Raw genomic sequence first — 14,884 nt, 5'->3', positions numbered from 1 at the left:
AACACACATTACTCAAGAGCTGGGCCACATCACCAAACACACATTACTCAAGAGCTGGGCCATGTCACCAAACACACATCACTCAAGAGCTGGGCCATATCACCAAACACACATTACTCAAGAGCTGGGCCATATCACCAAACACACATTACTCAGGAGCTGGGCCATGTCACCAAACACACATCACTCAAGAGCTGGGCCATGTCACCAAACACACATCACTCAAGAGCTGGGCCATGTCACCAAACACACATCACTCAAGAGCTGGGCCATATCACCAAACACACATCACTCAAGAGCTGGGCCATATCACCAAACACACATCACTCAAGAGCTGGGCCATATCACCAAACACACATCACTCAAGAGCTGGGCCATGTCACCAAACACACATCACTCAAGAGCTGGGCCATGTCACCAAACACACACTACTCAAGAGCTGGGCCACCATATCACATCCCCATCAAACACACATTACTACATACATACTCCCCATGCATCTCTCCAGTGTTACTGACGTGACTGGGCCTGTCTGTGAAGATAAATAACCCCCAGCTCTGTGTGTGTCTGCATCACCATTACGGCTCACAAACCCGTTTCCCTCTAAGATCTACTGCAGCCGCGCGTTAGCGTCCTGTCAGCGCAAGAGGAGAGGCGTGTCAGAGCAGGAGGAGAGGCGTATCAATGTTTGGGGAACAGAGCAGTGGGTACTGCTGTTCTCCCGCCTGACTCTCATCATGGCCGCCCCTAGCGATTGCCCCGCCCCCCCTTAAGTGGAGAACAGATAGAACGCTGTAGCCTCCCCCTGACTCCAGTGCAGCCCGGCCTCTGTACAACCCCCCCAACCCCTTCCCATCCGCCCCGCCTCAACCGAATCCCGGCTCCTCACCGTTCTCGTTGTTCCGGTCCTGCACCAGGTGCTGGTATACGGAGTCTGGGACCTCGGACTGGCGGTAGTACCATTTCACACTCATCAGCAGATGGTCTCGTTTGCTCTGGAAGACAGAAGGAGAGAGGGAAAAAAAATGCCTCTAATAAAATAAACAGACATTTGTCTCTTAACAGCGTAGCAAAATCGGCTTCTTGGCGAACAAAGTGCTGTTTGGTTGCTTTACGACACACTCTCCCCCTGCCAAAAGCACTCCGTGCAACCGTGTCAATTAAAGAGGGACTGAGAGCTTTCTGTGCTCCAGGGAAACAGCTATCATAAAGTTTCCTGTGCATTTTAACTGAAAATAAAAACACAGGGCAGGGATATTAAGATTCTTCAGAGATACTTCCTAATTTCAGGGTCTCCCACAAATTAAGAGAGATGTTTAAATGGACTTAGTAACATTCTGCACCCAATAAATAAGAAGCTGGCTTTATTTAGCCTGTGAGATGTGTGCTTTGCTTGTCTTAGATTGTTAGATTTGGTATTTCGAACACTGCCATCCACTGGCGGTCTGTGGCACTGCATGCAATTGAAAGTCAACAGAGCACTTGCAGTTTCTGGCAAAGACCAGCGAGTGACAGCACTGAGTCAAGGATCTATTTCAGAGACACCACAAAAAAAGAGGAGGGGGGGAGGGAGAGAGAGAGAGAGAGAAAAAAAAGACCAAACAGGGGGGAAAAAAAGGAATCTGTGGAAAAGGTGTTTTCATTAACTGACATGAAATATTTATTAGCCTTCCACACAAACCCGAGCGGCCATTTGGAGAGTTTAAAAGAGCATCAGAGAAACCGCAGCTTGGCATAACGGGGCAGTGGAGTGCCTGTTCGGCCGCCAGGAATCACAGCAGTCTTTTAAAAACGACTGTGGATTACAGCCCTCCATGCAAAGCACACCGTGTCAGCCAGCCGAGGGAGAGAGAGAGAGGGAGAGAGGAGGAGAGAGAGAGAGAGAGAGAGGGGGGAGAGAGAGAGGGAGAGAGAGAAGAGGGGGAGAGAGCGAGAGAGAAGAGGGGGAGAGAGAAGGAGGGATGGAGGGAGGGAGGGAGTGAGAGAGAGAAGAGGGGAGAGAGAGAGAGAGAGAGAAAGTTTCATTTTTCATTTGAGAGGGATTTCTGTGAGCCCAGGGCTTTCTTCAGGCATCACAATAACAGCTTTGGCTGCGGTGCCGTTTGCTGGGGGAGCGGAGAGCTTCTGTTGAGTGATTTAAAGGCGTCCTGCTCTCCCGTTTAAGCCGGCGCTGCCATCATCTCAAACACGGCTCTGCGGAGAGAGGAGGCAGCGCCCGGGCCAGAGAGCATGATGGTCCGGGTCCCGGAGGCCTCCGTGTGTGGGATTTATGAGGACAGGTCAGCGCTATCCCCCCCATTCCCCCCCCCTTCACCTTTAAACACCGCTCACGCACACGCCCGGCTAACACTGCGTATTTGCATTCAGAGCCAGAGCGGACATTTACATAACACACCAGGATGTCTGGAGCCCTGTGCTGGATTATTTGCTTTACTGGATAAATGTCTCTTCAGACAAAAAGCTGAAGAAAAAAAAGATGTTCGGGTTGTTAGGTTAGAACACCCAGCGGACGGACACGTGCTTCAACACAGCCTGTAATCCCGGTGTGACACACACAGACAGACACACACACATGCGCACACACACTCACACACACACACACACAGGCAGGCAGACAGACAGACAGACAGACACACAGACACGTGCTTCAACACAGCCCATAATCCCGGTGTGACACACACACACACAGACATGCACACACACACACAGACACACACACACACACACAGACACACATGCACACAGGCAGACAGACAGACAGACAGACACGTGCTTCAACACAGCCTGTAATCCCAGTGTGACACACACACACACACAGACACGTGCGCACACAGACACACACACAGACATGTGCGCACACACACACACAAACACAGACACGTGCACACGTAGACACACACACACACACACACACACACACACACAGCGATCTCATAATCACCATCTGCAGCCCTCTGTTGGGTATACTAATTACACCTGACTCTCAGATTTGAGAGATGATATTTCTGTCACTCTTCCACATGCTTAAAAGCCGCAGTGACAGGGAGGTACTTGTCCTCTGACAGCGGGACTGCCAGTTCCATTATCTCAGCCCTCCCCCCCCCCCCCCCCCCCCCCCCCCCCCCCAAGCCCAACCCCCCCACGTCGCCTCCTTTATAATTCAGCGGATAAAGCCTAGCTCTCCAGTGCGTGCTTCAGTACAGGGAATTAATGGCAGTTCAACAATTAACGCTGCGCTACATTTCATACCATTTTAGAAGATGTGCAGGAGGACATCACGGGTGGAGCGTATGCAGACCTTCAGTAACATGGCCGAGGAAGGAGGGGCAACGGCAACGCCCCCCACCCCCACCCACCAAAAAAAATAAAAAATAAGGTTCTCATTTTTAAAAACTATAAAGCTAAATCAATCTGAAACCCCCTGACCTTTTCTTTTTTTTCAAAACTAAATCCGGCTACTGGAAATGACTGTTTCATTATCAAGCCCTAATTATGTTTGCGTGCTGCACGGAGCAGATCATGGCGCAGAATCACATTATGGAGATAAGTGCTCTTAAGCGGAGGGGAAGGGGAGCGCAGGCAGGGGCCCATTAGAATGACAATGCTGAATTGATTAGTGCCGTTCCAAACTGCGTCCAGAGCAGCGGCCATTCCCCTCTGTCCGCCGGGCAGTTACACTGAGACGTCAATTCCCAATCGATGCTACCAAAAAAAACTAATAAAAATAAATAAATAAAAATCATAAATAAGAACTGGGCCAGTACACACATAGGCACAGGATCAGCACTAAACAGGTTTGCAAAGTCACAAGGAGGATTTTTAAAAGATGGTGCACCATTCCAGGTTAATTTGCACCACGCCACAGATGAACCAGTTCTGCAGGAGGATGAGGAGGAGGAGGAGGTGCGCTATCCTGACGCTTTGTGAAGGTTCCTCTCCCCAGGTGAGCCCCACAGGCCAGCGCTGCTCAGGGGGGGGGGGGGGGGGTTTTAAAGGGATACGAGCGGTTCAGAGCAGGGCTTTGAGCAGCGGGGAGAATCCGCTCTTTATGAGGCTACAGGGGTAGGGGAGAGAGGGGAGTCCCACACACTCCAGCTTTCATGCTTTTCAAACTTTCCCCAAAATCCCAGGGTGGGACTGAAGTGCCTGCGCTTAAAAACGCAGCTATGCACAGGCCGGAGAGACGACACTGCGGCCAGCGTGCTGCCCTGCGGACCATTCCAGAAACCGCCGGGTCCAGCTGTCAGTCAGACGGCCCGCGAACGCCGCCACTCGCTCACTCAGAAAACGCCGCCTGCGTTACGGGGTTCTGAAAGCGCTCTTCATGGCCGAATGCGGCTGGTCATTTTCAGCCTCTCGTCACTGGCAGCGGTCAGGGTCAGGGGTCAGGGTCAGGGGCAGGGAAACCGCGCTCATAAAGGAGCACAGCGGCGATGAAGGCGGAGCTTCATACACTGGCAGGTGCCAGCGGTGTCCATGACGACGTCGCTCTCACACAGCAGGGCCTTCCTCCTATTCTACAGCAGGGCCTTCCTCCTCCACTACAACAGGGCCTTCCTCCTATTCTACAGCAAGGCCTGCCTCCTCTTCTACAGCAGGGCCTTCCTCCTCTTCTACAGCAGGGCCTTCCTCCTCCTTCTACAGCAGGGCCTGCCTCCTCTTCTACAGCAGGGCCTGCCTCCTATTCTACAGCAGGGCCTTCCTCCTATTCTACAGCAGGGCCTTCCTCCTCTTCTACAGCAGGGCCTTCCCCTTCTCCTACAGCAGGGCCTTCCTCCTCTTCTACAGCAGGGCCTTCCTCTTCTTCTACAACAGGGCCTTCCCTCCTCTTCTACAGCAGGGCCTGCCTCCTCTTCTACAGCAGGGCTAAACTCCGGTCCCACAGGGCCGGTCCACGCACCGCTTTTTGTTCCAACCCATTACTTTAGTTTGAGTTTTCCGACAGGTCTATAAACCACGCTGGTTCACTCCAGTACTGGAGCACAGTAAAATCTTTAGGACACACTCAGTCTGCTGCTGTAGCTGCTGCTGGTACAAATGTCAGACGAGCGAGCTAGTTAAACATGAGGAGGAAAAGCTGGCACAGAATCCAGAAGAAAATTATCAGGCCTTGTTGTGCACCCCTGTTCTACAAGACTAACATGAACCCCTCGTGACCCCCCCAGTGACACCACCCCCACCCCATTTCTCTGGCAGTTTTAGGGAGGGCCAGTCAGTCCCAGCCCTGCAGTAAGGGGCCTGAGGATAACGGTGTGAAACGGACGAGCTTCCGGCGGGTTTGGCGGCCGGAGGGGCCGGCGGCGGAGGTGTCTGGGAGCAGGAAGCCGTGGCGTCGGGCCAGCGATGGCGTTCGAGCCGCGAACCGCTCTCCTGGCTGCACCGAGCGCTGCACTCTGCACAAACAGCTCTGGCACACATTAACAGGAAACCCCTGTTTATTTTCAGATGTTTAGTCTCTCTCTCTCTCTCTCTCTCTCTCCCCTTCCCTTTCTCTCCCTCTCTGTCTCATGGCTTTTCTCTCCGATCCTCAGCCTCCTACCTTCTGATCATTCTTATTACGGGAGTGCCCGCTCGCTCGCCCTCCGCTCGCTCCCTCGCTCTCCAGGAAATCGCTCACGTCATTAAGAGCTGACAGGAAGCTGGCTGTCGACCTTGACGAAGGACAGGGGGGGGCTGCTGGGGGGGCGTAATTAAATGAAGCCCAGGCGAGTCGGTCTGAGGCCATGTAAGGAATAGAGCGCAGGCGCTTCCCCCCCCCCCCCCCCCCCGCGCTACGCTCAGCCTCCCCCCTACCAGCTCACACACACGCACACGCGTGAATCCAAGCCATCTGCTATCATCTGAACCGGAACACGGACTGGGGGGGGTGGGGGGGGTGGTGGAGCCACCTACGGACAGAGACGCGGACGGCAAATGGAAAACACGAGGCGCGAATAGCGGGAGCGGACGGAGGAATGTGCGCGGCTGGGGACTCTGCGGCCGCCCCTTCCTCCCCTCTCCGCCCCCCGCCCCCCGCCCCGTCCCGCGTCCCGCCAGGCCTGCGATCCGGCGCGTACGCTCTCTAAGCGCTTCCATCTGGGGCTCGGCTAACCGTGACACACAGCCGCGCGTCAGAGACACAGGGTCCCTGCGCCGGGGGGAGAGGGCGACGCGCAGGGCTCTGAATGAGGCTCAGCGCACAGGGTGACTGACCACAGCTACAGCGCTGCCTTTCCCCCAATCGATCCGCTGGGCTTCACAATGAAAAGCATCAAGAACATGGGAGAGAAAACAAGAAAAAAAAAAACCCAGAGACAGTGGAGGGAAATACAAAATGGCGTGCCTCCCCCCCCCACATGTACCACACCTTTGTTGGGGAAGGCGGTTGTTTGGAAAGAGGAAGAGCCTCGTTAGGTTGGCCTGCCTCTCGCAGGTTTATGACGCGCTAATAACAAGAAACGAGCGTTAATGCGCGCATGTTTCCTCCCTCCTCCAATCAGAGGAAAGGAACGGGGAGCGAGGCTAGCCTCCTCGGCTCCTCGCCTCGGGTCCTTGAAGGCGGGTCCTGGATGGCGCCCCGCGCCCTGCCGCGCCGTTCAGATACCACGTCTCCGCCTGCTTTGAAGACGGCCAGCCCGTCTGCCAGCCCAGATCTGCGCCGGAGTCCGTGAGCATTAGCCGGTTCAGAGAGGGAGATTTTCAGAAACAGCATTCTTCAGCCTCGCTGGTACTCGACCCCCTCCTCCACACCCACCCCCCCCCATCCCCCTACCCCCCCACCGCGGTGTAAAGCCACCCGTTTCAGTATGACGCGTGTAATCAAGCACGCCGATGCACATCTGAGGTAATCACCCCTTCTGCGTTTCGCTGGGGAACGTTTCTGGGGTTCTGCTAGTGGCTGCTGCTGGGTGACTCACGAGGCTCTCACAAGGAGATCATAATCATTTAAATCGGGGGTGGGGGGGGGGGGGGGGGGGTTAGCCAACGCTTCGACTCCGAAACACCATCAATTTGTCCGTCTCAACCCTCATCTAAAGCAGTGTGTCATCAACCTGGTTTCCCAACTGCTTTCATCTGTGTGAACATCTCAGACTCCAGAACACGTAGCATCACGTAAACATCACGTAGCGTTATTTGCCTGACAGATTCCCTTTTCCAGCCCTCTTGGATGCCTTACATTCAAATATTATCCGTTTAAATTGAGACATAAGAAATTTGGGTTTCATAGGATCAGCCGCGGTCTTGGAGCTAAGCCTTGAGAGCTGGCTACGTTCATCTCTGCACGCCCGCGGTAGCGCTGAGGCTAACAGAGTCAGACACCTGTGCCTGTGTGTGAGAGAAGCCCATTAACACACAGCAGAAATGACGTCACAACATTCTCCAATTCTCTGCAGGCCATCAGAAGCCGCTGTATGAGTGACTAAAGCGTAGCCGCGGTACTCCCTCTGCGCTAAAGCGGCTAGCGCTCTTCCCAGCGCTTCCTGGGAGCGCGGGAGTGAGTCGAGCGCTCCGTTAGGGGCCGGCGTGACGCCGCTGTGAGAGCACGCTGTTCGCATCGCAGGCCAGCCGCCCACGCCGCGGCCCCCCGAGCGCGCGGGCTGCTGGCCTCTTCGCCGCGGCGGGGAACCGGAGAGCGTCGCCGAGCGGAGGAGAACCAGCAGCTCTCTCCCAGTGACTCAACAGCACGGAGATCAGAGTTCTCTCCCCCCCCCCCCCTCCCCCACCACCCCCCTCCGGCGTGCTGGGGAGGAGGTCAGGCTGTAAAAACATCTGCAACTAAAATACACGCCGGCATGCAAATCCGATCTGAAGGAGGAAGTGCGCCTCGCTGCAGCGGCGCTCCGGCCGCGGTCTCTGGCAGATGGGAAAGCGCTCGTAGCGCTGCGTTCTGCCGCTAGCGTAGCGCCGTGAGGGGGGGGGGGGTGAGAAAACATGACTAATGACCCGCCTGTGCTGCGAGCGTCATTAAAAGAAGCACATTCTCTGTGAGATCTCACGCAGGCTCACTGATCCTGTGACTGGCTGGCCCGCACACGGCTGCTGGTGGGGGGGGGGGGTCATGTGACTGCGGGAGGAATTCGCCGCGGTGTTCTTCTGCGGACGACGCTCAGTCAGCAGACAGCGTCAACAGACGGCCCGAGTTTGCTTATTTCGACGTGCTCACACGCTCAGCACCAATTAGAGGGTGCAAAGGTCAGCAGGAAGACAGATAGACGCAGAGTTATGAGCCCCAGAAGAACAATGAAGGGATCTGATGCATTTTGAGGTCGGCTACCTTCAACAAAGTTCTGTCGGGCGCGGTGCTGAAGAGTTTGTCCATGTAACTGCACCGTTATGACTGGTTCTTCTAAACAGGGAGGGGGTGTGAAGACAATGAGAAAGAGGGGAAAGGAATGAAAGAAAGGGAGATGGAGAGAGGAAGAGGAACAGGGAGAGGGAGGGGCGAGAGGGGGAGGGACAGGGAGAGAGAGGGATGGGGGGGAGGGACAGGTGGAGAAGAAGGGGTGAGAGGGGGAGTGAGAGAGAGGGGTGGGGGGTGAGAGGGGGAGGGACAGGTGGAGAGGGAGGGGTGAGAGGGGTAGGGAGAGAGAGGGATGGGGGGGTGAGAGGGGGAAGGACAGGTGGAGAAGGAGGGGTGAGAGGGGTAGGGAGAGAGAGGGGTGGGGGGTGAGAGGGGGAGGGACAGGTGGAGAGGGAGGGGTGAGAGGGGTAGGGAGAGAGAGGGATGGGGGGGTGAGAGGGGGAAGGACAGGTGGAGAAGGAGGGGTGAGAGGGGTAGGGAGAGAGAGGGGTGGGGGGGTGAGAGGGGGAGAGACAGGGAGAGGGAGGGGTGAGAGGGGGAGAGACAGGGAGAGGGAGGGGTGAGAGGGGTAGGGGGGGAGAGAGAGGGGTAAGGGGGGGGTGAGAGGGGGAGGGACAGGTGGAGAGGGAGGGGTGAGAGGGGGAGGGTCAGGGAGAGGGAGGGGTGAGAGGGGTAGGGGGGAGAGACAGGGGTGGGGGGGTGAAGGGGGGGGGGGGGGGACAGGTGAACAGCGAGGGCTGTTTCAGACGGAGGGTTTGTGGACAGAGTGTCCGGCGCACACAGACAGCGCTGCCCCAGAGCGGGGCTGAGCCTGATTGAGCGAGGTAATGGAAAGCAGGAAATGAGAAGTCTTGGTTAAGGCATGGCTAATCGATCAGCGCACTCAGCCAAGCGTGAGCTGAGCTGCGAGCAGCGAGGCTCGAAGGCATCACGTACCACTGCTGGGACGCCGCGGCAAAAGCCTAGCCCCACCCCAAAGGCCTAACCCCGCCCCAAATGCCAAACCCCGCCCAGAAGCCTAGCCCTGCCCCAAAAGACTAACCCTGCCCCAGAAGCCTCAGGGCCACCCTGTGCGCCGACCACCCTGACCACGCCCTGACCACGCCGCCCCCAGCGCCAGCCTGCTGGGACAGGGGTGCTGGTTTGTTTGGGTGACAGGGGTGCTGGTTTGATTGGGTGACAGGGGTGCTGGTTTGATTGGGTGACAGGGGTGCTGGTCTGATTGGGTGAAAGGGGCTCCGCCTCGTTCTGCCCGCGCGTCGAGGCTCACGCAGCCGGGGAGCTGCTCCAGCGAGGCTAAAGCTAACGAGCGCTCTCATCAGCTGCAGGGGGGAGGCTTAGCCCTACAACAGCTGTCCTGGGCACTCAGCGGCCCCCAGAGAGAGTTACACCCGCCCCCCCCCCCCACGGCCAGACACCGGGCTGAGGGGAGACCGTTTCAAACGGCCGATATACGGCCATCAGGAAGCGTGTACACAATGACCACGCCCGCAGTATAGACCCCTCAACACGCAATCTACTGAATTTATAGATCCCAATCTCCACGCCGACAAGGTGACCTTGTTCCAGCCGTGCAGTAAATGAGTGATCTATAAGGGGCCTGGCGGGCACTGGCAGACCCCCGGGGGTCCGTGCGTAATCACCAAGGCGCACACACACACACACACACACACACATACACAGCACTGCATAAGGACGCAGCAAATTTATATACATTTTATCTACAAGTGCCCCTGGTACACTGTACAGGGAGGAGGAAAGCAATACAGATGGACATGCATACTAACGTGCAAGTATACACAAAGGCGCACACACATACGCATACACGCGCACGCGCACACACACACCGAAACAGAGACACAGACAAAGACGCACACACAAGCGCACGCACGCACGCACGCACGCACACACACACACACAGAAACACACACACACACACACACACACGCACGCACACGCAGAAACACACACACACACACACACACACACACACACACAGACAAAGACACACAGGATGCTGCTTTCAGCCTTGCCCCTGTGCGACAAACACTACACACAAAGCAGCTGAAATAATATTGTGCCGGCTGCGATCAGGGGTTACACAATTACAGTTTGTTCTGCTCTGATCACTCCCAGTGTGTCTAGACAGCCAATAACAACAGCGAGACTCTAAGATCCTCTCCTGGATACCAAGTGCCTGTGACCCTCCCCCACGCAGCACAACAGGAGAGAGAGAGGGAGAGAGGGAGAGAGAGAGAGAGAGGGAGGGAGGGAGAGAGGGAGGGAGGGAGGGAGGGGGAGAGAGAGAGAGAGAGAGAGAGAGGGAGGGAGAGAGAGAGAGAGGGGGAGGGAGAGAGATACAGGGAGAGAGGGATGGAGATAGGGAGAGAGAGAGGGAGATGGAAAGAAAAAACATGAAATCTATAGGACTGGCTTCATTTCAGACACATTGAGACTGTGGGGGTGGGGGGGGCACTCAGAAACACACGTGCGTGTGCACACAGTCACTCATGCACACACACACGCAGATGTGCGCGCACGCACGTACACAGACACACAGTCATTCAAATCCAAACAGACGCAGCACACACACACACACACACACACACACACACAGTCGGTCACACACAATCACAATCACACAGACACACGCAGTCACACACAATCACAATCTCACACAAACACACACACACACACACAGTCACACACACACACACACACGCATACACACACACACACACACGCGCACACACACACACGCACACAGACACACACGCACACACACACACACACACGCAGGTCCAGGCACAGCTGTGGAAAGTGCATGGGCTCTTTGTTCCCCCCACACACAGCGTTCAGCAGGACGAGAGCAGCGGCGCCCTCCTCGCTGCTGATCCCCGCGCCAGCCCCCGTCGCCTCATCTCCGCTGGGGGGCCCCGTGTCAGAGGCGTGGGGGGGGAGGACCCGGGCCGTCACGATTCGCGCGGCGCTACGCGGTGTCAGCGTCCCCCCCACCCCGCCCAACGCGGTCCCGCGGAGACGGAGAGCGACAGGGAGGGCAGAGCGCTGGAGTATATCTCCCCGGACAGCCAGTCAGGCTGAATGAGCCCACAGATATGAGCTGTGTATTAATACCAGACAGGAGCGGCGCGCCGCTGGAGGGGCTCACATGTGAAACACAAACCTGCAGACGGGGGGCGCGGCAGGGTGAGGGAGGGCGCAGCCGCACGCCGGGGAATCAGGTGGTTCAGGCAGAGTGGAAAGAACCCGGGTTCAAGGAGGGGGTGTGGGACAGGAGCGCGCCGGCTGGGGCTCGGGGAGGGGGGGGGGGCGGGGGACGGGGGGGTTTGCGGGGGTGGTTTCCTCTCTCTAAGTCCCAGCCTTTAATCCCAGCATACCGGATTCCCATGCCATTTCACCTCCGGCTCCTTCCCTCTACACCACCCTCAGCATTCCAAAATGGCCGCCACCGGACCAGGTGCTATGCCTCACACACCGTACCAACACGCCGGCCGCCAGCGAACCAGAAAGCAACCAAAGAAAACCAACATTGACTGGAGCCCATACAGGCACCAGGGGCTGCTGCACTCCAGTGTTTTGGTGCCAGCAGATGTGTCATTTAGGGAAAGACAAGCTTGAGTCACATACTTCAGCTACCAGAGCCCCCCTCCACACCTGCCATGCACACTCCTCTCCATGGCTTTCTATCGCATTAGCTGTGTGTACATATTTTTGGTTTCTCCTTGGTCAAATGCTATCCTTAAGCATTTGAGATAAAGCAATGACATTCCTGTTGAAAAACAAACAGTAACAAAACTCATAACTTCATTGAAAGCAGGTGGATGTTTTTTTTCTGTAAGAAAATGGGACAGCCAAAATCCAAAACATACCGGGTGCTCAGATAAAATGCTTTTATTGACCACGCCTGTCTCCATATGTCCACCGCGAGGCCATGCTACTTCCCTGGGCAGCTAACACAACATGTCATCAACTGCAAACTAATCTGCTTTACTTTGCTGGCATTTAGCAGGCATTCTTCTCCAGAGTGACTTACAACACAAGCACAAGCGCAAAGATCAAGGATCGAAGTGCAGTAATTCCCTAGAGGGGACTGCCCTCAGAGACATCACACAAGGCCAAGAAACGCAGGTTCAATTGACAACTCGTCAGCTGTTCCAAATAATGCAATTTGACTCAACAGAATACAATTTCAAACACGATTTTTATAAACTGACTACAGGAAATCTAGGAGGTGCACTCAAATGCCACAGGGATATTTATCTAGTGAAACGGCACACCTCTCCTATCCACTGTTATCAGCGCTCAGGGTTAAGGGGGACACACCGTGTAGCTTCCACCGGCGAGAGATGAGATGGCCTTCTCGACACGGTCGACACGTTTGTTAGATCTGATGTTTCAAATGCGTTAAAAAAACACATAGGGGCTGGAGGGGGGGAGAGAGAGAGAGAGAGAGAAAAACCACACAGCAGTGGCAGCCATTTTGAAAGGAAGCAGAGAGCAGTGAGGCGAGCGTGTCGCGAGCGTGTGGGGGGCGTGTCTGTGCCCTCGCTCACACCTCTGCGTTTGGCTGCCGGCTCATTAATCTGATTAGTGTTTGGGTTCGCCACTCGTGTCCGCCGGGTCGTAGCGGCCGTGGCGGGTTTTTAGCGTAAAGGCTCCGCAGCCCGTCCAGCATCTGCGCAAGCGCTCCACGCCGCTGATCACCGCTCGCCGTCCCCTCCCATCCCCTCTCCTAGCGAGCCCCGCCCACGCCCGCCACGCCATCGATCGCGCCCGGTCCACGTGACCCGCGCGCTCGCGGTTTTTACGTACCGCCGACGCGCTCGCTCGGGTAAAAGCACGCACGGCTCTAAAAGCTAACGCTAACGGTCAGCGTCAGAAGCGGTAACGGCGTTCGCCTGCAGGATCTCTGATATGGTGCACGCGCTGGTGCAGCGACTGAGCCAATCGGTTGCCAGGGCTGCAGTCGCCCCTCTCTTCACACACTGCAAGGTGAAGGGACACCCAAACCCCACTATACGGACCGGCTCGGGCTGCTTCCGGAAGCTTCCGCCGGTGTGTTTAATGCCATTAAGCCGCACTGCTTAAGCGCGGCAGACTGACAGGCTGTCAGGGGGAGAGAGAGAGAGAGAGGCAGGGCGTTCCTAATGGCTTTACTTCCACACAGAGAGGCGGTACGGAGAACAGCGCGCTCTTAAATCACGCTCCCACCGCCTCTGTCACTCTCCCCCCTTTCCCCGGCCGCCAAACGCAGCGTTCCCGCCGCGATCCCCCCGCGCTGGCCGCGATCTCCGCGGCGCTCCGATCGAGCCGGACGATCTGAAGCCAGCTACCCCACGGTGTGTGCCACCCCATCACATCACATTACAATCACTCAGCACAGGCTCCGTACCCAGAGCGGTGGAGAGAAGATCAGCGTAACTCTCAGGAATACAGACATGTGACATCACTGAGAAGGCACAGAGGGCCCATAAATAATCAGTAAGTGCACCGTTAACCTGACAAACAACAATGTGAACTGTAACAGAATTCAATCCAAGTCCAAAAGAAAGACAGATAAAACGAAAGTATATTCTAAAGGGGGCCAGGGAAGCTATGGTGGACTCTGAAGAGGTGAGTCAGGCAGGTGGGCAGGGTGACTGCTGTTCTGACTGCAGTGGGAAGCTCATTCCACCACCAGACACCCAAAACTAGCAGAACAGAGGGGTCTGGGTAGGCAGACAGCAATGTCAACTGTAATACCACAGAATGGTCGATAATAATAATAATCTATAGGAAATAAGAAAGAAAATAAAACCCCATTTCATTTGACCCTGTGGGGCTGTACAGTGTTCAGGTAGACCCTGAGGGCAGTAGACAGGCAGCTACCAGGCTGGCCCCATCTCTTCCACACTTTACCTCCTCTGCTAGGTGCAGCACACCTGCCACTGCGCAGGAGAGAGAGAAAGAGAGAAAAACCTCCATCATAAATCAGAGAATTCACACCGCCTCCCCACCACTTGACATTTAAATGTCATTTAAAGCAAACGGGTCGCACCTTAATTGACTGCGAGCGCCGGCTGGCTGGCTACAGTATCGAGAGGTTCACCCCAAACGGGGCTGCCGCCGCGGCTTCTACAGGACGCCGAGCCGTTTCTGCGGAAACCTCGCTCTTTTAAAAACCGCAGGGTGGGGGGGGGGGGCACGCTTCTCCACAGATCCAGCGGCTATTTGAACCCGCTCACACGGACCAGCCGCATCTGGGCTCACTTCTTAGCGTTTGCTCGCCTCCGGTTGCGCGGCGGCTAAATAAAACCTGCAGTGAGCGGGGCGGGCGGAGGCTGGTATTTAAAGCGGTCTGAGGACTGCGATAGTGAGCAGATAAAGAGCTCTGTGTCAACACAGAAATGAGACGCCGCTTTTTCGCTTTTTTTTCTTTCCTCCCCACAAACAGTGCTCAAGATCTGAAGCTTTTTTTATAGCCCAAGTGACACCGCCTGAAGGTTTAATAAACCACTGTACAACACTAAAGCACGCACAAGAACGCAGACTGGGGGGGGGGGGGGGGGAGGGGGGGACAACAGAAAGAAGCTCAGGCCTAGA

At 55.9% G+C, this 14,884-nt stretch overlaps 1 protein-coding gene across 6 annotated transcripts in view; it reads right to left on the bottom strand.

Moving 5' to 3' along the window:
• Positions 1-14,884, bottom strand: part of rerea (arginine-glutamic acid dipeptide (RE) repeats a) — a 190,812-nt gene that overhangs the window by 63,366 nt on the left and 112,562 nt on the right. For all 6 annotated transcript variants that reach the window (XM_035387349.1, XM_035387350.1, XM_035387351.1 and 3 more), the window contains one exon: positions 890-995. In XM_035387349.1, coding sequence (XP_035243240.1) covers positions 890-995 — 106 coding nt within the window. The remainder of the gene's footprint in view (positions 1-889; positions 996-14,884) is intronic.

The sequence above is a fragment of the Anguilla anguilla genome, chromosome 13 (genome assembly GCF_013347855.1).
Source record: "Anguilla anguilla isolate fAngAng1 chromosome 13, fAngAng1.pri, whole genome shotgun sequence".
Lineage (NCBI taxonomy): Eukaryota > Metazoa > Chordata > Actinopteri > Anguilliformes > Anguillidae > Anguilla > Anguilla anguilla.
The sequence above is the reverse complement of the archived record's forward strand: the minus strand, read 5'-3'. Positions and strand labels throughout refer to the sequence as shown.